Source organism: Pleurodeles waltl, chromosome 2_2 (genome assembly GCF_031143425.1).
Source record: "Pleurodeles waltl isolate 20211129_DDA chromosome 2_2, aPleWal1.hap1.20221129, whole genome shotgun sequence".
NCBI lineage: Eukaryota > Metazoa > Chordata > Amphibia > Caudata > Salamandridae > Pleurodeles > Pleurodeles waltl.
The window spans coordinates 1,189,153,009-1,189,179,109 of NC_090439.1; the positions used below are offsets into that span (position 1 = coordinate 1,189,153,009).

Genomic DNA, 26,101 nt, shown 5'->3' on the forward strand with positions numbered 1-26,101 from the left:
GCCCCTTTGGACAATGCACCTGTGAAACAAATAGACTGGACTCGCCATGGACATTCCTAGACCATGACCCCACCCATTTTACAACCCCCTCCACTTATTTGCACAGAAATAAACACACTTCAATCACAAAACAATCTGGAGTCAGTCTGTGCTTTCACAAACGTGTAATTGCAATAACCATGGAATATAGCGATGTCAATTTAATTGTTCACATACCGATGTAACACAGCTGTAGGGCTGGAGAAAATATAGCAGAAGGCACAAAGTGGGACCCACATCTGTGAAATGGAAAGGCAAAGTGACAAGTCAGGGTCCATACACTGAGTGAAAATGACAGACTTATGCTAGCTCTAACAATAGTATGAGATGTGGGAGGCAGTGACATCTTCTTACCTGTGTCTCACTGGAAGTATTGCATGATTATGTTGTTTCTGTTGTCAATATTCTCTTCTTCTGCCTCCTCTTCTTCACTGTCCACAGGCCCCACAGCTACCACAAGACCACTAGCTGGACCATCCTCCTGCAGAAAAGGCACCTGCCGTCGCAAAGCCAGGTTGTGCAGCATACAGCAGGCCACGATGATCTGGCACACCTTCTTTGGTGAGTAGTAGAGAGAACCACCTGTCATATGGAGGCACAGGAACCTGGCCTTCAGGAGGCCGAAGGTGCGTTCAATCACCCTCCTAGTTCGCCCTTGTCCTGGGATTTCTCACTGGATCAGTAGCCATGACAGGTTGGGGTAACCAGAGTCACCTGCAAATGTCGAGGGAAAACTGTTAGACACACACTAACCCACAGGGACAACCCCATACCCAGAAAACTATTCACACTGTATAGGGTCCTTGTCCTCACCTATTAGCCACACACGTTGCCTCTGGTGTTGGCCCATCACATAAGGGATGCTGCTATTCCTCAGAATGTAAGCGTCATGCACTGAGCCAGTGTTCTGTCTTCCTACTTATCTCGTATCTGAGCTTACAGAACCTCTCTGGAATGCACTTCTGAGTTCAAAGAAGACCTTTATTGTTGTTAATTCTTCCCCACCCACAAGTTCTTGAGAGACGAATTAATAGACTTCAAGCACACGTTCAAATGAGTAAAAGTAGTCACAGCAATGAAAACAAAATATATCACAGTACTTCTCAGTTGCAATGTACACAGCAGATTATATATTCAATGCAAAGCAAAACAATAAAATTCATCACCGTATGAGACCTATCTTCAGCTTCATCTTTCTGGGGTCTGCAAGTTGATGACTCTGGTCAACTGCGAGAAAGAGATTATCTCCCCACATGGGAGACTGGCAACTGGCTCCAAGTTCCAGCCTGAAGTCAAGCATTGAATCTAAATCTCTGAAGCCCCAAGTCATCCTTACAAAAGCGTGCCCCCTCCCCTCAGACTCGGGAAAACAACGCAAGCCTTTGGAGACTGGCCAGATCTCCTAGACTTCTCCTCTTCCCAAGCCTGAACAGAAAGGAAAACACCAAATGTACTCTCTCTTATCAGGTCTAGTCTAGTGTGAAGAAAACAGCTTGGTTTATCTTGTGGAAAAACACAGCTTGGAAAAATACAGCTTGGATTCTCAACTGCAATGTCTAACTCCACGTTAAAGCCAATAGGCAGCTAAGCTGAATATCAAATGTAATGTCTAATATCATGTCAAAGCCAATAGGTAGAATACAGAAAATAATGGCTAATGCCATGTCAAAGCCAATAGGCTGCTAGGCTGAACAAAACATATAATGTGCTACTGTTGAACATTGAGCAACTAATATGCGCAGTGGTGAAACACAAAGTCATTGGTCAAACACAATTAATAGCATCACAGCCAGGAAATTTGGCATTCACATGGGAGATGTACTGGTCGGCCAAACACACCATCTGCAAATTCATAGAATGGTAGCTCTTCCGGTTTCTGTACACCTGTTCACTCCTGCGGGGGGTACCAGGGCACCTATGATGTTGGGGATAAGTCACAGGGCATAGAAGTCACCTTTCACTGTGGGCAAATCCTCCACCTGAGGGAACACGATGTAGCTGCGCATGTGTTTCAGCAGGGCAGACAACACTCTGGATAACACGTTAGAGAACATTGGCTGGGACATCCCTGATGCAATGGCCACTGTTGTTTGAAAGGAACCACTTGCCAGGAAATGGAGTACTGACAGGACCTGCACTAGAGGGGGGATTCCTGTGGGATGGCGGATAGCTCTCATCAGGTCTGGCTCCAACTGGGCACACAGTTCATGGATTGTTGCACAATCAAGTCTGTAGGTGACTATTACGTGTCTCTCTTCCATTGTCGACAGGTCCACCAGCAGTCTGTACACCGGAGGATGCCGCCATCTCATCACCTGCCCCAGCAGACGTGCCCTATGGACGAGAACAGCGAGCAGAGAGTCAGCCAACACTGAGGTATCACAAAATGTCATATGCACACATTTATTAATCCGCAATGTGCCTGTTACTGTGTGTATTCAAGGCCTACATTGGTGTGACGCAGTTAATATTAATGAAATGGCGGCTACCTGACCTGTAAGGTGGGACAAGGGGATATGAGGTAACTGCGCTGGCGTTGTACACCGTCGTGGTAGGCGGTCAAAGACCGCGGCGCAATCCTGCATTGGTTAACATTGGACCCTATGGGTCAGAGGAGCCAATGACGATGTATGCCGGCGTGTGACGGTACGCACCGCCGCAGACGTGAATGCCATTTTCTGTCTGTTCACTTACTTGATACCTGACCTTCAACAGGAGAGGACCTACACTGCAAGTGCTGCTGTGACCTCAGTCTGGAAGCGACGATGGCTCATGTGTCTGGGGAAAGGGCCCCTGCCTTCACTTCGGAGGAGTTGGAGAAACTAGTGGATGGGGTCCTCCCCCAGTACACACAACGTTTCGGTCCTCCAGACAAACAGGTGAGTACACTGTGAGCATGCTGTATGGGCAATGCCTGTTTGGAGTGGTGTGGATGGAAGATAAATGGGGGGGGCTGAGGCCTGCATGTGCGGACGGTGAGTGTATGTGCGTCAGGGCAAGGGTGGGAACGGGGGCCAATGAGTATGACGGTCTGGACGGGTAAAGATTTCCCTTTTCCCCTGTACTATTCCTCTAGGTCACCAACCAGAAGAAGGCTATTTGGCGTGCCATCGCCAAGGACGTCCGGACCCTGGGGGTCCACCACAGATGGAGCACCTACTGCCGTAAAAGATGGGAGGACCTTTGCCGCTGGAGCAAGAAGACGGCGGAGGCCCAGCTGGGGATGGCCTCCCAATGTGGGAGGGGAGCCCATCGCACCATGACCCCCCTGATGTTCCGGACCCTGGCGGTGGCGTATCCAGAGTTGGATGGGCGCTTGAGGGCATCACAGCAGCCACAAGGGGATGAGTACACTCTCATTCAGCTGACTCTGCACGCATTACGAGGTGTCTTCACTGGGTTCTCTAGGCCAGGGCGACGTTTGTAGGCAAGGTCCCTTGTGAGGCAGGCTATGTGGCACACCAACCCCAACAGTGGTTAGTGCCGTCTACACCTAGTCAGGCTCCTGTGACTTCCATGTGTGCAGCAATCGGGCTTAGGCCTTGTACCCCATGGGCATGGGATTAATCTAGGAAGTATAAGTGCATGGCGTAGTGCAGAGGGCTGCTGTGTCTGTTGTGTCTGCCAACGGTAGTGGTGTTGCATGCACTGAGCATGTCTTTCTTCTGTCTTCCCCCCCCCTTTTTTGTGGTCTCCCTGTTCTTGTGTGCAATAGCATCATCAGGCGGAGGAGTATTGGCACCGGAGCAGGAGGGAGCTGCATCCCACTTGGCCCTGGAGGGCGAAACAACGGAGTCTGAAGCCACCAGTGGGACGGAGGGCGAGGGCAGCTCCACGGCGGGGACAGGAGCAGACCGCAGTGACAGCAACTCCTCCGCTGATGGGAGCTCCCTTGAGGTGGCGGGCCCCTCTGTGCCCCCCGCATCAACAGGTACAGCCGCCACCCCCCCTACCAGCACCGCCCTCCAAGCAGCCCCTCAGCATGTGTCCCGTGCCCGCTCACCCAGGAGGGTGGGCATCTCCTTCGCCCCAGGCACCTCAGGCCCTGCCCCAGTCAGCCCTGCTGCCCTCAGGGAGGAGGCTATTGACCTCCTGAGATTCCTCACTGTTGGGCAGTCTACCATTCTGAATGCCATCCAGGGTGTTGAGAGGCATTTGCAACAAACAAATGCATACCTGGAGGGCATTCATTCTGGGCAGGCAGCCCAACAGAGAGCATTTCAGGCTCTGGCCTCAGCACTGATGGCAGCCATTGTCCCTGTGTCCAGCCTCCCCCCTCCAACTTCCTCCACCCATACCCAATCCCCTGTACCTCAGCCTATCCCAAACACACCATCAGACCAGCATGCACACACATCAACACACAAGAGTGGCTCAGGCAAACATAAGGACCACACATCTCACAGGCACTCACATAAGCATCATACCCATGCACACATACTAACTTCCACTGCCTCCATTGTGTCCCCCTCCTCCACGTCTCACTCCTCCTTCCCAGTCTCATCTCCACTCACATCTGCATGCACTACATCCTCAGCCACTACCTCCATCACCAGCACGCCCATCACCACACACTGCTCACGTGCACTCACCGCACCCACTACCATTCACACATCCCCAGTGTCCTCTTCCAGTGTGTCTGTGAGCCCTCCTCCCAAAGTACACAAATGCAGGCACACACCCACCCAACAGCCATCCACCTCACAACAGTCTCCAGCCCATGCACCTTCACCCAAATTCAGCAGACGTACACCTCCTACAACCACTACCTCCACTCCCAAACCCCCTCCATCTACCCATCCCAGTGTGTCTAAAAAACTTTTCCTGTCAAATATTGACCTCCTCCCCACACCTCCCCCCCGTCCTTCCCCTAGGACCAGGCTTTCCAGGTCCAAGCCCAGCACCTCAGCCACCACATCCCCAGACACAGTGCTGCCAGCAACTGCGGGGTCATGGAGTGCGCCAACCATCAGGTCTGCCAGTGTGACACGGAGCGAGGGCAAGGACATTCCACCACCTGCCAAGGTGAAAAAGGTGCCCACATCCCGGAGGAAGAAGCCGAAAACACCTGCCACCAAGGGGTCAGGGAAAACGAAAGGGGATAGTGGCAAGACACCATCAAAGGTGGGGAAGGACCAGAAACTGAAGGGCAGGTCAGGAGAGGGCATGGTGGCACGGACTGAGGGACCAGTGTCACACCTTCTGTCCACATCAACGCCAACCTGTATGGCGGAGAAAACCGCCACCTGCACCGCCACAGACCCCGCCGCCAGCACCGCCGCCACAGACCCCGCAGCCAGCACCGCCGCCACAGACCCCGCCGCCCGCACCGCCACCACAGACCCAGCAGCCAGCACCGCCGCCACAGACCCCGCCGCCAGCACCGCCGCCACAGACCCCGCAGCCAGCACTGCTGCCACAGATCAGGCAGCCAGCACCACCGCCACAGAACCCGCCGCCAGCACCGCCGCGACTGACACCGCCGCAAGCACCGCCAGCAGCTCTGGGACATCCTCAGACAGTGGCACCACCGCAGACATGGCTACCATCCCCAGTGGTCAGTCGTCTGAGGCTGGTGGTGAGTTCCATGACCCTGGGCAGCTTCCATGAAGCATCACTGTCATCACAGTTGTCACCTGCATATGGAATGCGAAGCCGCAGCAGTGTTAGGTATGCCTCTGCCTCCATGGCGTATCATCCTACCTGTACCTCGGCAATCTCGTGGCACACACACCCAGGCGAGTGTATTGTTCCAGCCACAATGCACGTGGAGCACTCTGGGCACAAAGCCCCCTCCAGAACCAGTGGAGAAAGGCATCCACTACCTCAGTCCTTGGCCGGATGAAGCACTCTGGGCACAAAGCCCCCTCCAGAACCAGTGGAGTATCTCATCCACTACCTCAGTCCTTGCCAGGATGAAGCACTCTGGGCACAAAACCCACGCCAGAACCAGTGGAGACTGTTATCCACTTGAGAGACTGTGGCTTTGCACTCCCCAGGATAAAGCAGTGGGCAAACCACCCACTGAAAAGACTTGAGAGACTGTGGCTTTGCACTTCCCAGGATAAAGCAGTGGGCAAACCACCCACTGGAGAGACTTGAGAGACTGTGGCTTTGCACTCCCCAGGATAAGGCAGTGGGCAAACCACCCACTGAAAAGACTTGAGAGACTGTGGCTTTGCACTCCCCAGGATACATCAATGGGCATGGAGCCCCCTCGTGGAGCAGTGGTGTTGTGCGTTCATCAGGCTGAGGTACCCCCCTCCCCCTGAGGTGCCTGTATATTTTCTATGTGATGCCCCTCCAGTGTTCTCTCCATTTGGAGTCAGGTATCATCTGTGGGCCTCACCCATGCATTTTGGGCCCAGTGGTCCAAGGACAATGATCGGTGCACTATCCGGACTTGTGTAGTTGGTGTACATAATTGTACATACTGGATTTTGACTTTTGACTAATGGATTTTTATTGATTACAAGCGTTATAATCATTTCCTTTTGTCCTTGCGTTCTCCCAGTGGGGGGGGTGAAGGGGTATATTTGTATTGTTGCAGCATGTATTTGTGTATATGGTGTTGGGGGCGAGGGTGGGGGTGGGGATGTTGCAGGCTGTTTGTGTGTGTCACTCTCTTTTCCCTCCCCCCTCCCCTGTGTTGTAGATGCAGTACTCACCGTGGTTGTCGCTGCCGTCATTGGAGCTCCTGGTAGAGGAGCAGGAAGACCATCGCCGGCAGTATCTGCAATTCGGGCTCCATGGCGTCCTGGTTCCTCGTGGGGTGTGGAGAGGTGAGTGTTTTCCCTTCTGTGTACTGTTTCCGCCGTGTTTTTATTCCCGTTGGTTCCACCCCAGAAAGGGTGGCGGATAGGCGTGGTGTGATAGGGTGGGTGGTACATTGTCTCCAGCCTGTCTGTTGGCGGTGTCCGCCACGCTGTTTGTTTGTACCGCCTTGGCGGTCGGAGTGTTAAAGTGGCTGGCTATGTTGGCGGTTTCCACCACGGTCGGAATCCCATTTTTTTTCCTCCGGCCTGTTGGCAGTATTACTGCCGCTTTAACACCGACTGCCAGGGTTGTAATGAGGGCCTATGTTGGAGGCTTGTCAACCTCCAATCCTGTCCAGTATGTCTTACATAGAGAGGGGTAGAGCCATGCCTGTATGGTACACTGAACACACATGTACTCTCGACAGTGGCTGAACAAGAAACTAAAGTTAGTTATGAAACACTTTTGTATGCAGAATACTCAATCGAAGTCTTGACCGCACTTCTGGACACCCATGACAGGGAACTTAGGGACGCATGCCTGAAGACTCCACACACATGGTACTTGACACAAACTAAGCTCATCAGAGCACCTTTAAGCCCTAAAGATCTCTGTTGGAGAGGTGGCTCACCAGCGTGTGGCCTATTACATGTATAATGGGCCCGCTCTAAATTACTAGTCTACTGGTAAAAAGCTTCTAAACCATATCCAACTCCGATTTTTCATCCTGCAAAATTACTCCTCTTACACCACTTATGTAGAAGATATCACCTTCCATGGGCACCACAGTACATCTCCCACACTATCCTGGGGCTAGAAATACATCTTCAAACACTGGAAGAGAGCGACCCACCAACAGTGTTAGAAAGAAGTAGTGGCCCATAAACGCAAAATGTAAAAACAAAAAGATCGGGAGGCTCTATTCATTCATATATCTGATGTTTATCTCAGTTACTGCAAGGATAACACTTAGCAGTAGCTGGGATGGAACCTAGTAATGGTGTGGGATCACCCTAAAATCTACCTCTGACTGTTCTGCCCCAGCACCCTTGATCAACAGGCCCAATGTAAATTGAGAAGAGTAATACATAAGTGTGTGGACCACTCAATAAGTTAGCTAGATTAGGAAAACCTTAAAGAATTTTATTACAAATTATTTAAAAAAATAGGGAGTACAGAATAAAAGTTAAATGTCATGAAGGTGTAAATGCAGAGTACATGATCAGAAATCAAAATTACTCTAAATCCCAAATGAGCAGCACAATTAAAGCAGAAACCAACAACATCCCTAGAGGAAAGAGAAAAGTCTCTCATAAATTGGACAGAATCTTTGGTGAAAAAGGAAAGTCATCTGGCTCACCCCAAAATCACAGCTTTTTATACAGATGTTATGAATAGGTACTAAACAAGGACTGCAAGGCTAGTGTGGTGTGAGTATTGATAACACATGTTTCACAAATCAGAAGCAGAAGCATCACCAGTGATGAACTCGTCATAGGAAGTCCAGCTAATGTGCAACATGTCAAAAGAGCGGGCTGTACCCAGGAAGAAGCAAGCTAACCCCGCAACAGACTCAAAGTGGAAGAGACCTTGAGCTATTACAACTGGAACAGCACCTAGAAAGTGTCATCCACAATGAATGCACAGCTGGGAAAATACCTCGTTACGTCACAGTGTCCTGTGCTCTGGGAAGGCTGTGGGTAAAGATGCCAACCAGTGAGACATTGATTGGAAGGGGAAGTGATCAGGAGCCAGATGAACCACAACAATCACAATGGAGACCTGGTCAAATGTGGCAAAACTCAATCACATTAATAAAGACACTTCTAAATGTCAATTCAGATCATTTTAAGGGAATGTGATTGATTCAGCATTTCTGACTATAACTCATCATAAAAATCAATAATACTCAGAATAAGTTGGTACCTAAAACTGTGCATAGGAAATATCTTGGTAATACCGCGGCAGAAACCCTACAATTATTACCGGCCTTCTTACTCCTCCAGGACTAATGCAAGAACTATCACCAAATCACCCATTTCAATATCCCAGAGACTTTTTAATATCCCATAATATGCGGCAACTCAAGCAGGTTTAGAAAATGCATCTATTACATTTTCACTCAAGAGGTTACCTGAGCATCTTCTTAAAATGACATTGATTGGGCTGAATCCGGGTGACTTGGCCTGCACTAGGGGTAAGACCTGGTTGCAAGCAGGATCCAGGGAAAAGCACTTTCCTGTGAGTAGAAATGCCAGGCTTTGGATCTCCAGTTTACAGATTGATAAAGTAGAAAAGTTAGGTTTCAGCAAGTTATATATGTGACAAATGTTCATTACTCATATTAGTTCACAAAAAGGAATTCAAAGATTTTTTTTAATCTTAAAATGTTTAATCATAGTGACATCTGAAATGTGTTACATAAGTGTGAGTGAAGCAGTTTTAAAATACCTTGGGAAAATAGAATTGCTTCAGGTATGTTATGTTTCGTATCTAGTCTGTTTTTAGAACAACTACCTCCATCTGAAGCTAAAGTACATTTTGTTAGAGTGGTGACTTTGATCCCCTCTTGGCCAGAATGTTGCTAGACTTCTTATCATGTTTCTTTTCTTTCCTTATTTGTTTTCATCCTTGCAGATCAGTTATGGGGCTCTGAACCCTGTATTCAGTGACAAGATGAGTTTTCCCACGTTTTACCAGACAGTCCCAAACGAGCTCTCTTTCTTCTCTGGAGTTGCTCAGCTGTTGAGACATTTCGGGTGGACCTGGGTGGGGATCCTGACAACGGATGATGACAGCGGGGAGCTAGCGCTGCGAGAACTGAGGGTGGTGGTACCCCAGGTTGGAGGCTGCGTCGAGTTTTCCTATATGATTCCCGCTTATCCTTCTAGCTCTGACCCCCGGAACCTCAATACAGTCATGGAAGCTGTTAGGAGATGTACGGCACAGGTGATCATTCTCTACAGCACCCCGACAAGTGTTGTTCATTATTTTTCATACCCTAAATGGGAGATGTTGCCTCGAAAAGTTTGGATTCTTTCAGTGGCTCTATCTAATACATTAGAGTATGAAATGATATCAAATATATTCAATGGAAGTCTAGTGTTTTCAATCCAGAAAGGAGAAATTTTGGGATTTCGTAGTTTTCTCCATGGTGTTACTCCATTAAAGTTTCCAGATGATTCTGCTCTCGCACATCTATGGCTGATTAATTTCTATTGCATTTTAATGGATAAGGATATTCAGAATGCAACAGCTTATTCATCTGAAAGTCACTGCTCAGGAAAGGAGACATTTCAAATGTTACTTTCGTATCACACAATGAACTATGCACAGATATATAGTGTTTACAAGGCTGTCTATGGACTGGCACATGCCTTGCATGGCATGTATTCATCTCACCCCGCAGCAGGAAAGGAAAGTGCTGCTAGGAGCTCGATGAAGGAACACCAACCGTGGCAGGTAAACATGTGTCACATGCAGAATGGAGGCCAAGGGCAGCTCTTACATTTTAACTTACTTTCGTTAACAATCTGAAAGCCTTCTCTAGGGGACCAGATTGTTAAATGAGGTGGGGGAGAGTGTACACTTAGGAAGGTGATCCGAGAAAAAGAACTTTATTCGAATGTTAGAGACAATCAGAAATGTACAGTAGCTAAATATATGTAAAAAACTCATTAAAAATGCATTGATTTACACCAATGTATGACAGATTTAACACGTAAAACAAAAACCCTCATCTGCAAGCATTAGCATGACACACCAGACCACTAGTAACATTGTATCTTCTTATAAAGGAAGTAAAAACTGCCAACTGTAGCTTTCATAATATTTACAAAAAATGTGAAATACACCAGTGACTGATGCCGAGCACCATCTCAGTGACAGACACATATGCTAGAGTTCCTGTTTCCCCTAAAGCAAAGCAAAGTAAATGGGAATGGTTCCAGGTATGAACTTAAGTAATAAAACCCTTTACCAATAGCCTGGGGCCAACTTCAGAGAGGGCTGTGGACCAGCTCAGGTTTCCACAACAGCATAATGTCTCACTGGTGGTTTGAGAAATGTATGTCCTTCCCTAGATGAACACCTATGGCCTCATTTACAAGAAAGTGATGGTTCGACATCAATGCATGAGATTTCTTGTGCCTGTCGCACATCCCTTAACGACACCATAGATGCGCTGCATTTACAATGCAGAGCTCCATGGCACACGTTTCACAGATGCGTCAGATTTTCTGATGCATCTGCTGGCGCTAGAGTGACGCATTTATGGAGTTGCGTTGTTAAACTGACACAAATCCAGCAATGGGAGGAGAGTCCCATTGGAAAAAGCCCTACGTCTATTTTACGCCTGGTCTGAACAGGCGATAACATTTTGACGCACTGAAGTCATAGAGTGATGCAATGTGTTAAGCAAAGGTTAATTTTGTGACTTTTTGTGGTTCATCTTGACAAGAATCGTGGATGTTGGTAGAGTAGGGCTTCCATCCCTGACAGCCAAAAACTCAATTTCTTACAATTACAATTATACTCTCCTTTCTTCACTGTAACAGTTAAAGAAAGTAAAAGGAAAAACCATGGGCCACTCATAGCGCAGAATGTCCTTCATAGACTCTTGTATACTCATGCCCCTCTTTCTTAACTGCTCCTGCAGCAGAAAAGATAAGTACCACAAGTTCTCTGACTCCAAGGGATCGGGTGCATAATGAGAAACTTTTCATTGTACTTGGATTGGTTAACCTTTATTGCATAATTGAGTGCTATTGATCACCTGAAAACACCCAGCACTCCTTATCCATTGTTCTAGCCCCCTGGCAGTCACTCCCCAGGATTGAACCTCCACAGTGTTGTCTGCCAGCCACAAAAGGGTGCTCTCCCCTTGTTTGGGTGGTACGACTTCGATTTCTTCCCCTCTATTGCTGCCAAGATGTTGTGCTTCCACTCTGCTGATTCCCAGATACCTTTAGGGACAGCGCATCATACTGGATCCTTTGCTTGCTTGCTTCACCTGCAGCAAGCTACCCTGTGCACTGGATCTATATTCCTTCCCTGAGCAGCACTACAATTGTCACCAGATCAGGTCTATAACTGTACACAATCCATAATATTATTATACAATTAAACATACGGGTAAGACAACCCAAGCATGCATACCCCAAAGTGACAGTGGGTGGTTTGGTGTCCCGGAGCATTTACTCACCAAGCGAGCTCCCTAGATCCCCATATCTACCATGCAGAGGTCAGATCTCTCATATATCGAGGAGAAATAGGTCTCATTCCTCCCAAGAGACAAATAGTTCTGCGAAGAGGTGGACCAACATGTAGTAGCCTCAGCCATGTACCCATGAGGGGAAAATGATGAAACTCTCCAATGGTTGATCAAACACCGCCCTCTTCAGGAAGATACCTCCAGACCTCTCTAGCCCCACAACCTCAGTGGTAGCCTGGCAAAATAGTCACAAGTGGGAGGGAGAAAAGGAAACATGACCAGAACTTGGACCTAGATGCCTTTGATAGGCTAAAAAAGGACATCATATCACACACACACTCCCTGACAGCGAACATCCATGCCCTTTACCCCTTGTACTCTTCTAACTCCATGTTTGATATACTTGACCAAGCGGACATCCTGCACCCCCCTCCTCAAAGTGGATCCTGTCTGAGAAAGAAGCCATTTATGCAGCAGCCGCCTCAGGAAGCCACTAGATAAAGAGGTCTGAGCCCACCTAACAGTAGAGTGATGGATTGGAAGGTCACGATGAAACCACAGATAGATATTAGGATGGCAACCTTTCCGGCTAAAAAATCCCAGGACTCCAAGAAAGGAATAGACTGCTCTCAACGGTCATGACAACATAAGTTGTGAGATATTGTGGGCCACAGCCCCCCTCAACAAAATCATTGACAAGGTTGATGAGGCCAAAGAATCAGGATCCCTTATCTCTTCACAGATGTCATCAGGCTGGGCCCAGGGAGCAGTAATGTTCTTAGGCAGTGATAACTGTGCCCTTTGATGAATAGGCATTGTCCACGTTTGATTAGACATATTCTCAAATTAGTGGACCTGGCCACTTGTAAAACAGGGGCTATAGTCCAGGGAAACCTGTTTGGTGATCCATTCCTTAAGGAATTGCGGAAATCTATCTCCAGATTTACATTCTTGGGTGTGACTCAAGCCTAAATTGAAAGAATAATTCTCCAACAAGTTTTTCCTTCAGCCGGTCATGGTAGAGGGTGCTCGACCTGCTACTTTTAGTCAACCTTCCCTGAGGTCAGTGGCAGGACCAATTAGGAGGATAGTTCCCTTCCAGAGTTTTTCAATACCACTGTGGTTAAAGAGACAGTTTCTGTTGAAACAATACACCCAAAACCACTACCCTTAGATATAAGGATTATCCTATCTTCCCAGTGGAAAGCAGGAGGGCAATTGGCAGCATGGCAACAATCACAAAAGCAGTCCAGGGAGTTGTTTATGCCACCCAGCAGCAGCAGGTAGCAGGGCAACCGCAGATGAGTCCTTTGCGCAGTCCAGCAGTCCTTTGAGCAGAGGCCCAGTCCCAGTTTCCAAAAGTGTTCTCCAAATCATGTGGTGAGAGCCTCTACACTTATACTCTAAGCTTGTCAAAGGTGGGGAAGCAGTTTCCAGCCAGATCTTACCAGTTTGGAGAATTTCCCTTATCTCCTACCCTGGCTCCAGACATCAGTGGGGGTAAATGAGCCCTTTGTATGAGGGCAGGACAGTGCCAACTCAAGTCTAAAGTGTGAATGACCCTGTTACACCTAACACCCTGGTCATGGTTTCCCCTATCTTTTTGCCTCTGCTTCCTGTATTTTTGACTGTTTTCTGCACTTCGTTTTTGCTGGTTTTTGGTACTCTGGGCACTTTACCACAGCTGACCAATGCTAAAGTACAAGTGCTCCCTGTGTAAATTGTGAATACAATTGGTTATCCCTGATTGGCACATTTGATTTACTAGTAAGGCCCTGGGCACTAGAGGTGCCCAGGGCCTAAATCAAATGCTACTAGTGGGCCTGCAGCACTTGTTGTGCCACCCATATGAGTAGTCCTGTAAACATGTCTCAGACCTGCCATTGCAGTGTCTGTATGCAGTCTTGCACTGCCAATTCCACCTGGCAAGCATAACCATTTGCCAGGCCCAAACCTTTCATTTTAGTACATGTAAGGTAGGCCATAGGCAGCCCCATAAACAGGGTGCAGTGTATTTACAAGGTAGGACATGTACTGGTGTGTTCTACATGTCCTGATAGTGAAATACTGCCAAATTCGTATTTCACTATAGCAAGGCCTATCTCTCCCATAGGTTAACATGGGGATTGCCTTTAAACATCTTTGAGGTGCAGTTTTCCATTCAGAGCAGATAGAGAAATGGAGTTTGGGGTCTCTGAACTCAAAATTCAAAAATACATCTTTTTGTGAAGTTGGTTTTTAGATTTTCTGTACAAAAATACCACATGTAGAAAGTGGGCCTTTTCCTACTTAACCATTCAGTGCCTCTGCTTGGCTGCTGAGTACACATCTGGGTTAGACTGACAGTTGGGCTGTTTGTGAATTGACTCTAGACAGTGGCACAAAGGGAGCTGAGGTGTGTCCTGTATATCCTGATGAGTTTTCCTGGGCTAGAGTGAGAGGGAGGAGCTGACACCTGCACTTGAAAGGGTTGTGTCTGTTCCCTCACAATACAGTCTCCAACCCCCTAGAGTGTGGCTGGGGCAGGGCAAAGGCAGAAATTAGTATATGTTTTGGACTGCTGACCCCACAATTTGAGAACACTTCTATATCAAGAGGAGCCACTGCCAAGGAGAAGAGCTGAAGAGCTGTTAGGAGGAGTACTGCCCCTTAGCTGTGTGTTCTTTGCTCGGTTGGTCTGTAGTTGCTGCTTCTGCTTTAGAGAGGACAAAGATTGATCTTTGCTGTGTACACTGCTTGTGAAGTTTCTGCAAGGACTTTTAGTGAGCTTGCCTCCTGTTCTGAAGTCTCACAGACATTAAAGACTTCACATGCCAGCACCTGGGCCCTGACTTGCTAAGCGATGCCAGAGCCAGTCCCTGGGACCTTAGAAGTGGAAGCTGGTAACCTGCAGGGAGAAATCCATGCACCGCTGCTTGTACATCAGAAAAATCAATGCAGCACCTTCCTTGCGGCTGGAGAATTGACGCAGCACCTGTTCTCAACATGGACCATTCGCACAGCGCATCGGAATTTCCCACACACTGCCCCTGGGCGTCAAAGTCTTCAACATCACCGCAGAGACCTGAGGCTGCTTGTCCGGAAACTGATGCATCCCTTCCCTGTGGAATCAACACATCCCTTACCCGTCAGAGAAAGAAACAATTTACAGCCTCACTTGTGAGTAAAGGATCAAAGCTTTGCTTGCTTTTCCGATGCCGGTGCGCCCCTGCGGTTTGTTTTTTTACGCATACCAGGTACTTCGTGCCAAACAGCACATCCATTGATTTCTATGGATTAAGACTCCTTTTACTTTAAACATTAATATCTTTGCTTGTGTATGTTGAATTTTTATTGTTTTGGTCTTGTTCGATTTAGATTAATATTGGGTATTTTTCTAAATTGGTGTGGAGTCCTTGTGTGATGTTTTCACTGTGTAACAGTATGAGTTTGTGCCTGACTGCTTGTCAAAAGCTACCAAGGGGGTGAGCAAGGGCTATCTGAGTTGTGCATCTCCCTTACCCTGACTAGAGTAAGGGTTCCTACTTGGACAGAGTGCAAACGGACTGCCAACTAGTGACCCCATTTCTACCAGACCCTCCCTCTCTGCCACCCCAGGAAGACCATCAGTATATAAATGAATGCAGATTTAACCCTGTCACACCCAACCCTCCCTGATAGATGGCTGTCTGGGGAGTATGCACAAAGTGGAGCTGTTACCATGCCCTAGACGTGGGTTGGAATCAGGATGCAAAACACCTCAGTTGTAAGCACAGAGAAATGCCCACTTTCTAAGTCGTGGGTCCCTTGTGGTCCATTTCAGTGAGGATCTGGCCTTGCAGTTTGGGCCGGACTGTTCCCATTGGTGCAGGATCAAAACTAATTTTCATAAGGCTGGGTTCAAATTGAGGTGGCATGGTGTTCTGCTCTTCTTCAAACTGAGAGGGAATGAAGTGAAAGGAATGCAAAGAATGCAGCACTTTTAGTCTGAGTAATAAATTTATTAAGGCACTTCCCAGGTTACACGAAGATAATAACGTGAGCACTCACTGTGAATGCAGCAATACATGTGCAACTCTTAAAATAATAACAGGAGTAGAATAATAATAATCAAAGAATATGCAATACATCAACAAATAATGAGTATATATCAATATATATATAGTTACTACGTATTTATGGATTCACACAGCAAAACGAAATAACAGTAATTAAAAATGCATCAACATGGGGCTTGAACCCAACATCATAATTTGCCTGCCAATGTCAGGTTGTGGGACCCTTCACACCCTAAACAAAAGAGAACACCCCCAATGGGATTACTCTCTGGGCAATGCGTCCATTCCTAGAGATGAGTTCCTTCTATCTCAGGCATCAAGTTTCTCCGCCTTATATTCTTTAAACAAGCTTAAGAGGAAGGTTCTAGAAACCCCCCTGTAGGAGGCTGACCTGGCTTATAGTGGGTTCCAGTTCCAGTTATCCCTTGTTAGTGTAGAAGAGGTGTTTCTAGCAGGTGAGGCTGATAGAAGGTAGCTATGGCAAAGCAGCTTAGGCTGAACTAGGAGACATGCAAAGCTCCTACTATACCACTGGTGTCATATGCACAATATCATAAGAAAACACAATATACAGAGTTACTAAAAATAAAGGTACTTTATTTTTATGACAATATGCCACAAGTATCTCAGTGAGTACCCTCAGTATGAGGATAGCAAATATATACAAGATATATGTACACAATACCAAAAATATGCAGTATAGTCTTAGAAAACAGTGCAAACAATGTATAGTTACAATAGGATGCAATGGGGACACATAGGGATAGGGGCAACACAAACCATATACTCCAAAAGTGGAATGCGAACCACGAATGGACCCCAGACCTATGTGAGCTTGTAGAGGGTCGCTGGGACTATAAAAAAACAGGGAGGGTTAGAAAAGTACCCCACCCCAAGACCCTGAAAAGCAGGCGTAAAGTACACCTACTACCCCCAGAGAGCACAGAAGTCGTGATAGGGGGATTCTGCAAGAAGGACAAGCACCAGCAGTGCACTGACAACGGATTTCCAGACCTGGGTACCTGTAAGACAAGGGGACCAATAGTCGCAACAGTGTCCCGGGGGGGCAGGAGCCCCGGAAACCCCGGATGAAGATGCAAGGAGGCTGCCTCCGGTTGGAAGAAGCTTAGAGTTGTGCAAGAAAGAAGAGGACTAGGGACTTCTCCTTTGGAAGACTGATGTCGCACGTCGCGATGAAGCTTACAGACGTGTTCCTGTGCAGAATGACCGCCAACAAGCCTTGCTAGATGCAAGAGTTGCGCTAGAGGTTTTTGGGTGCTGCAGGGGCCCAGGAGGGACCAGGATGTCGCCACTTGGAGGAAGAGACAGAGGGGGCACTCAGCAACTCGGAGAGCCATCACAGAAGCAGGCAGCACCCGTAGAAGTACCCCAACAGGCACTTGGAAGAAGAGTGAACTGGAGTCCACGCAAAGTTACAAAAGGGAGTCCCACCACGTCTGATGCCAACTCAGCGAGCTGGGCACTGCAGGACGGAGCGCTGGGGACCCAGGCTAGGCTGTGCACGAAGGAAATCCTGGAAGAGTGCACAGGAGCCGGAGCAGCTGCAAATCATGGGGAACACAGCTTTGCAGTCTAGCGTGGGGTGGCAAGGACTTACCTCCACCAAACTTGGACTGAAGAGTCACTGGACTGTGGGAGTCACTTGGACAGAGTTGCTGTGTGCCAGGGACCACGCTCGTCAGGATGAGAGGGGACCCAGAGGACCAGTGATGCAGTCTTTTGGTGCCTGCATTAGCAGGGGGAAGATTCCGTCGACCCACAGGAGATTTCTTCGGAGCTTCTGGTGCAGAGTGAAGGCAGGCTACCGTCAGAGCATACACCACCTGGAAACAGTTGAGAAAGCCGGCAGGATGAGGCGCTACAATGTTGCTGGTAGTCGTCTGGCTACTTTGTTGCGGTTTTGCAGGCGTCCTGGAGCAGTCAGCGGTCGATCCTTTGGTAGAAGGTGAAGAGGGAGATGCAGAGGAACTCTGATGAGCTCTTGCATTCGTTATCTGAAGAATACCCCAGAGGAGAGAACCTAAATAGTCAGAAAAAGAGGTTTTGCTACCAAGACAGGAGGTTTGGCTACCAAGAAAGGTAAGAGCCTATCAGATGGGGTCTCTGACGTCACCTGCTGGCACTGGCCACTCAGAGCAGTCCAGTGTGCCTGCAACACCTCTGAATCCAAGATGGCAGAGGTCTGGGACACACTGGAGGAGCTCTGGGCACCTCCCCTGGAGGTGCAGGTCAGGGGAGTGGTCACTCCCCTTTCCTTTGTCCAGTTTCGTACCAGAGCAGGGCTGGGGGATCCCTGAACCGGTGTAGACTGGCTTATGTAGAGACGGGCAGCATCTGTGCCCATCAAAGCATTTCCAGAGGCTGGGGGAGCCTACTCCCCCCTATCCCTTCTCAGCTTTTCCAAAGGGAGAGGGTGTAACACCCTCTCTCTGAGGAAGTCCTTTGTTCTGCCTTCCTGGGCCAGGCCTGGCTGGACCCCAGGGGGGCAGAAACCTGTCTGAGGGGTTGGCAGCAGCAGCTGCAGTGAAACCCCGGAAAGGCAGTTTGGCAGTACACAGGTTCTGTGCTAGAGACCCGGGGGATCATGGAATTGTCTCCCTAATACCAGAATGGTATTGGGGTGACAATTCCATGATCTTAGACATGTTACATGGACATGTTCGGAGTTACCATTGTGACGCTACACATAGGTAGTGACCTATGTATAGTGCATGCGTGTAATGGTGTCCCCGCACTCACAAAGTCCGGGGAATTTGCCCTGAACTATGTGGGGGCACCTTGGCTAGTGGCAGGGTGCCCACACACTAAGTAACTTTGCACCCAAGCTTCACCCAGTGAAGGTTAGACATATAGGTGACTTATAAGTTACTTATGTGCAGTGAAAAATGGCTGTGAAATTACGTGGACGTTATTTCACTCAGGCTGCAGTGGCAGGCCTGTGTAAGAATTGTCAGAGCTCCCTATGGGTGGCAAAAGAAATGCTGCAGCCCATAGGGATCTCCTGGAACCCCAATACCCTGGGTACCTCAGTACCATATACTAGGGAATTATAAGGGTGTTCCAGTATGCCAATGTGAATTGGTGAAATTGGTCACTAGCCTATAGTGACAAATTTGGAAAGCAGAGAGAGCATAACAACTGAGGTTCTGGATAGCAGAGCCTCAGTGAGACAGTTAGTCATAACACACACTAACAGGGCACACTTATGAGCACTGGTGCCCTGGCTGGCAGGGTCCCAGTGACACAGGCAAAAACAAACATACACACAAGTAAGAATGGGGGTAACATGCCAGGCAAGATGGTACTTTCCTACACCTAATATTAGATTCCAGGGTGTTAATAAGAGTCCACTCTAAGATAAAAGTGTGAAGCAGGACACCCCAGGCATCAGATTGCTAGTGTATTAGTGTATTAGTGTCTTTATCTGAATGTAAATCAGTTAACAAACGAGACAGACAATTTAGTATTAATATCTCCACACAAAATGAACTTGAACTCTCTGAAAGATGACTTCATCAGTACACGGACACTTTTTGTCGTATTAAATAGTCCATCCAAAGTCTGAGTACTCTTGTAAGAAAAATAAACATTATAAAAAATTTACCAAATAACATATAAAGGTATTACAAACAATATGCAAGAAATATTTGACACAACCAAGAATTTCAGTAATAAAAAGCCAACAAACACCTTAAACCAAGTGGATGGCCCCTCTCCTTTGGTCTAGCAGGACTTGATGAAACAGCATTATTGGCATAAAAATATAACTGTCAAAAAAGAGATGTGAAGGGGGCCTGGTTTAGTGAAACAAAATAATTTCATAGCAGTTCATGAAAGATTTCAATTCTATAAAGACCATCTTTCTAATAATCCTTCAATACTATAAGGAATTCATTATACCAGTAGGAGGGTGTCTGTTACATAATCAGAGACGCCAATAATACTTCCTGGGGTAGGGTTAAGGTATCAATCCACTTGATCAAGGGCCTCCAAACACTGAAATCTGTCTTGTAATGGTAAACCAAACTCAGGGACATCAGAAGCAGCATTCCCGGGTGATGACCTTTCAGCACAGTGATGGAAGCGGACGAAAGATGGAGGAGAGAGGTAAAACCTCAGTTGTACTACATTTAGGTGACTAGCTGTAAGTGTAAAACAACAGGATTGTAATATATATGTTTTTTGAAGACAATGACATCACCGTTGGGTTCCTTTTCTGGTTTCTTTTCTGATTACGCATGACTCATAGACATGGTTGAATTTATGTTGAATTATTCTCCAGACCAAAAGACAGCACAAACAACACTTGTAACCATTGGCTAGCAGTCCCAAACTGCTGTGCCGCAGAAAGCTCTCCCCCATGTGCCACCTCCCACGTCCAATGGAACTTGTACCCAATGCCGCCTCCAACATCCAATGGAACTTTTACCCAATGCCAACTCCCATGTTGTGGAGAAGTGTGGCTCAATGGTTAGAGTGACACACCCTAATGCATAGGTCTGTCCCGGGGCCAGGGTTCAATTCCTTCTGCGGTGGGTCTTGGGCTCAATTTCCTTGGACCTGATAATTCTTGTCTTGGTGCCAATCTAATCATGGGTCTAACTCTGGGCAATAGCTTACTTAATCTCCACAATGGTCCCAGCAGTGCTGGGATTCCTGGCTTCACCTTGGGGATGCTCAGGAGTGGGCACTTCACAGGGAAAGCTAGGAAGGGTTCCACAGCGGTATGCATACAGTGCCAAGAAGCCTGACTTACCGGTTAAAAGAGCGCTATACAAGTACTAAGTTTACAGCTTTTTTTTATGTCCAAAGGAACTTTTACCAAATGGCGCCTCCCACGTCCAATGGAACTTGTACCCAATGCCGCCTCCAACATCCAATGGAACTTTTACCCAATGCCACTTCCCACATCCAATGGAACTTGTACCCAATGCCGCCTCCCATGGTTGCAATAATATTTTCAAAAAACAACAATCACGCTTCAAAGATATATTTGTAGGACCAATACAAGCAACCCTTCTAACCATTAAAATTTGACCAGGATTGTAGGCATTAACATCCAGGTTTTTGAACAGCTTTTTTTACCTCTATTGTTTCCCCTGGAGTTTGTGGACGCAAACTGGGGACATTATCAAGAATCAGAACATAGGGGCAAGCAGCAGGATGCAAACACAGAGTTGGCATGAAAGTGTTTGGAGTTCTGCTGTCAATGTAAAGCACCCAACAAGCTCTGGGCCCTGCTAAAAATAAGATGACAAATAAGGGGGCTCTGACGTAACACGAATAATTGCAGGTATAGAAGTTGAAGGAGAGTCCTCCACCACTGTTACTTTTGGGTTGGGGGCATACAGGGTCAGAGGTGATGGGGGCATGTAGTTTACTGGAGGTGGTGGCTCTTGAGAGACCATTTTTGAGGTAGTAAGACATAACTCCAAGTGTTCAACCTGTACTAAAAGTAGATGGAATAAGCCTTTCACAGTGGAGCCAAGTTGGGTGCATAACTACTGTGTGAACTCAGTAAAGTTCAAAGTACAGTACAGCACACAGGCATCATCCTCTGCGGTAACAGGCACATCCCAGTGAGACCAGAATTCAATTGAAGTATGAGATTATGGCAAACGATGTGACTTGGATCAAAAGCAGAACTCCTCTCTGCTCAAGAGAGATTCACAGAAAATTTACAGAGTTACGGACTTTTAACGTATTATCACAAGGACTATTTAGAAAGCTGATACCGGATCACTGCTCTAACCTGCTCTAGCACAGAATGAGACCTGGAATTCAATCATAAAATGCCAGACACCTGGGGCCATGTTTGTGTCCAAGTCACACAGTGCAGCGCAACATGTCACCTCGCTGTGCTGCACCGCACAACAGGGAAAGGGCAGAAATGTGTCAAATTTAAAAGACTATAGCACATGCCTGTTGTTTCCCATGCGCTGGCAGCCTTTTGTCTGCCTAGCGCCAACACAGGTATCCTTGAGCCATGCTGCATGGCTGCCTGCTTTTCATGCAGGATTTGTGCAGGAAGAAATGAGGAGAAATAGAGATCAAGTGTAAGATTTTGGCCCATCCCCAGGTTTACAAGTTCTTGTAAATCTGGGTATGCCTCAGAATCCATAGGTGTTGCGTGCCAACACCCACACAATGCCCATGGAACACCTTCCCAAGGCAGAGTAATGCTTCCCAGTGATTTGAGCTGCAGTGCATTACTCCAGATTTTTGAAGCACACGCAAAGTGGCTTTGCATGGCTTAAAAAATCAGACTTAAGTTTGTGTTGCTCGTGCACCACACTGCGTGGTGCAAGAGCAACACAAACCCGATCATAAATATGGTACCTGGTTCTAACAATCCTAGACCTTGAAAAGAAGTACTTGTGTGAGATACCCAGCTATTGATCAACACAATCTGCAGCCAGCAGCTTGAAAAAGAGACTCATAGACTCAGAAGACCATTCTCATTGTGATAATATAAGGATTGACAGAATTGCTGAGACAGAAGAAAGAGAAGATATGATTACCCTCTAGACAGATTTTTTACCACATCTATTCAATATCAAGATGACAAGCTGTTGGGCTTTTAGTGGGCACTTAAAATTACACTTGATTCTCAAATAACTCTAGGGGGCTGATTCCTATAATTGCATGCCTGCTACGACATCAGCACATAATAATAATACTGGCAGCTAAAAAGAATAAAAATAATTTTCTATATAATGGACAATCTATATTGATATCAGTAGACAGGTCCACAAACACCAATATCATAAGGAAGAATTTCCTTGCTTTCAGGCTAGTTGGCTGATTGAAGGCAGCAAAAGTGACAATTCTCATGGATGGAAGAACAACAGAATCCACAGCCCTAGGAAACGGTAAAACTAAATCGACTTCCTCAATTGAGGTGCTGGAGACACTGTACTGCTGCATCATCGTGGTCCCGCTCCTCTCGAGTACACAAGAAACCTGATGTGTTCTAAACGTTTGACTGCAAACCAAGAGAATGATCAGGAAGAAATCAGGCAAGGAAAGCCTTGAGAAGATAGTCGAAGGGGCACATAGTGACAGTTCCCACCTGACCTTCCAAACACAAAATAAAAAACATATAAATTACTTCAGTCCGTGTATTTATTTAAAAAGATGTGACAGGTACAAGTTCAGTTAAGCGACATAGTTATGTTTCATTAATATTTAGGAACAATAACGGAAAAGCATGCGATTGTCAATGTCCCTACTAGAAACCCAATCCTGTTAAGTACAGAATAGTTGCACTACACATCAGAAGACTGCAATGCACTCTAAGACCATTATATAGTAATACTCAAATGCCTGGGATACAGGAGTTCATATTCTAAGAATACCATTAATGCTCTGCAGGAAATACACCAACACATTACACCCAGAAAATATGACATCATTCCCCATTGTCTATAAAAACATGCACTACCTAAATCTACCTTATTCATGTTATTCAAAATCAATCCCAAAGGCTAACTGTTCTTTCAGTCACTTCCCTTGAAGACAGACTCCCATTATCAATCAGCAAAGGTACATACAAGCTTCACAGTATACCTCTTCCTCAGACATGACATCGATAGATAAACCAGTGCCATTAAATATCTCTTCCCTCAATGTGCACAGATGAATCTCTTTTGTCTAAAGACATATGATCTTACAATGCTAGTGCACAAAAGGCACAGACACAGCCCTGTTACAAGAAGCCCACTTTCCAAATATTGACTACACTATGTTGAAAAGTGACCGTGTTGAAACTGTTGTAAGTAGGGAAAAGACAGAAAACCACAGTAAGTAAGGAAACAGAAAGCACACCTGCAAAGAGAGGTGGAGTCACCATAATATTAAAGAAAACCCTAACCCCATACAATACAACACACATGGACAAATCCCAAACGGCGATGTAGCCTAGTAAACTTAAAAGTATAGATAATATTCTTCATAGGATAAATGTGTGTTCCTAACACAAATAAAAGCAAGTTATTTACTCAACTAAATAACAGACTTTTAGTCAGATAAAAGTGATCCTATGATGTTAAAGTTTTTCTATTTTAAAAGTCTTCTTGGCTAGCGCTGGCCACCTACAGAACTACAAACTAAATAAGGTAAATGATCAGATTCCTATATGTAAGCAAACTTGAAGTTAATTTTGAGATGAACAGAGAGTAACAGAAGCTGAATATTTCAGATCATGGAGATTACTACATACACAGGAAAGAAATGGAATCATTTACTCAAAGAAAATGAGGAAGCTGAAAATACTGTTGCCAGGAACATACATGACTAAAAAGAGGTGGAAGAGAAGAATATAAGACGAAAGCGGAGGGCATCAATCCATAACAATATGTAGGCTTTGCACAGCTAAATAAAAAGTGCTCTTCTATGGCATGGTTTGTAAAATTGTGGTTTGAGCATTTAAAGTAACATTTGTAGAGTTACAGAATTTGCCCAATTTTTTTTAGGTCTGATACAAAGACCTTTATCGTCTCAGAAATACTGCTCACCATTGTTTTTTGAAAATGTGAATACTTCTGAAATGCCAATAAATAAATAGTGCAATAGAACCAATGCATGCCACAGCGGTAGTCCTGGATGGTTCTAGGTTGTGTGTTTAACCCAAGATCTAGGCATACACTTGATCGACTGAGCTTGTGTTTTTATTATTTAGCTTAACAGCTTCCTCCAGAAGGTACATTTCAAAACTGCTGCTGGGGATGAAGTATCTTTTCATGGCAGACGGACGCTACAAGAAAAGTATGATATTTTGAACTTTGTTTACAGTAAGCCCTTCACCTTCACAGCCTTTAAGGTTGGACATTTAGATCTCTCTGCCCCAGCGGGTCAGCAGCTTCTCATCAACCAGAGCTCCATCCGTTGGCCTTTGGGTGGTCACCACTTGAAAAAGGTTAGTGCATTATGATCCATATAATCTTTTGGCATTCAGAGGGCTATCTGAACTGGTTCAGTGTAATATCAACCATGACTCCATATTGTGACACACACTGCAACAATGTTAAACTTTTAAAGTGAAAAGTAATCTAAAGTGCAAATGCTTTGAAGCAACTTCTGACTAGCTTCTAAGAGTGTTTTTTAAGTCATGAGTCAGTGAGCACAGACTTTTAAACACATTCACTACAGCAATACTTGTTAAGTTCAAAATCAAGAGAGAGATACTCTCCAGCCCACATTCTGAACACAGTCTCTTCAGCCATGAAGGATGCTAAGAAAGATGATGATTCAGTGAAAGGGAAACAATGGAACACACTATTCTGAGCACATCCTCCCTAGTACTAATAATGCTAGTGACAGCTCAGTGAGTTAGAAGTCAGAGAGTACATCATTAGTAGCACTTTCTTCCGGGTACAAGTAGTGCTAATTCAAGTGATGATTCAATGAGTTTGAAGTTACAGAGAACACCATTCTAAGCATAACCTTTCCGGTTACTAATAATGCTGTTATTTTTAAAAGTTTTAAAAGGTGTTTTGTTGACGCAAATTAAAATACATTTGTTTTAAAATATACATAGCATAAATTGCAATGCAATAATGTTTAAATAGAAAAATATCCGCTTGTTAGAAAAACAACTTGAAATCTAATGAAATACTAAACAGTTTGGGCAAAATACGAAGGAAGAAAGAACTAAGAAATATAAGGAAAACGTGTGTTTCAATGTAAGCAATGAATACATTTATATAGCAAGGGCCAGATTTACAAGGCCCGAGCACCGCTTAACGCCACACTAGCATCATTTTACTACGCTAAAGTGGCGTTAAGGAGGCCATTCTCCTTTGCCATATTTACAGCGGCGCAATGCTTGCATTGTGAAACTTTGTAACCCCTTGTGCCACATGATGCCTGCACCAGGCATAATGTATGCAAAGGGGGCGTTCTCACGCAGGGAGGCCCATAAAAATGAAGTAGTGAAATGTACAACATTTTAATGAGCCATTTTTTGCATCATTTTTACTGCCTGCCAAGATCAATCATTAAAATGATGCACCCATTGTTGTCAATGCCACCCCCT

At 46.1% G+C, this 26,101-nt stretch overlaps 1 protein-coding gene across 1 annotated transcript in view; it reads left to right on the forward strand.

Moving 5' to 3' along the window:
- LOC138279265 (vomeronasal type-2 receptor 26-like) overlaps positions 1-26,101 on the forward strand; it is a 129,519-nt gene that overhangs the window by 47,678 nt on the left and 55,740 nt on the right. Inside the window, exons 2-3 of the mRNA XM_069219392.1 lie at positions 9,433-9,636; positions 24,746-24,982. Of these exons, the coding sequence (XP_069075493.1) occupies positions 9,433-9,636; positions 24,746-24,982 (441 nt within the window). The remainder of the gene's footprint in view (positions 1-9,432; positions 9,637-24,745; positions 24,983-26,101) is intronic.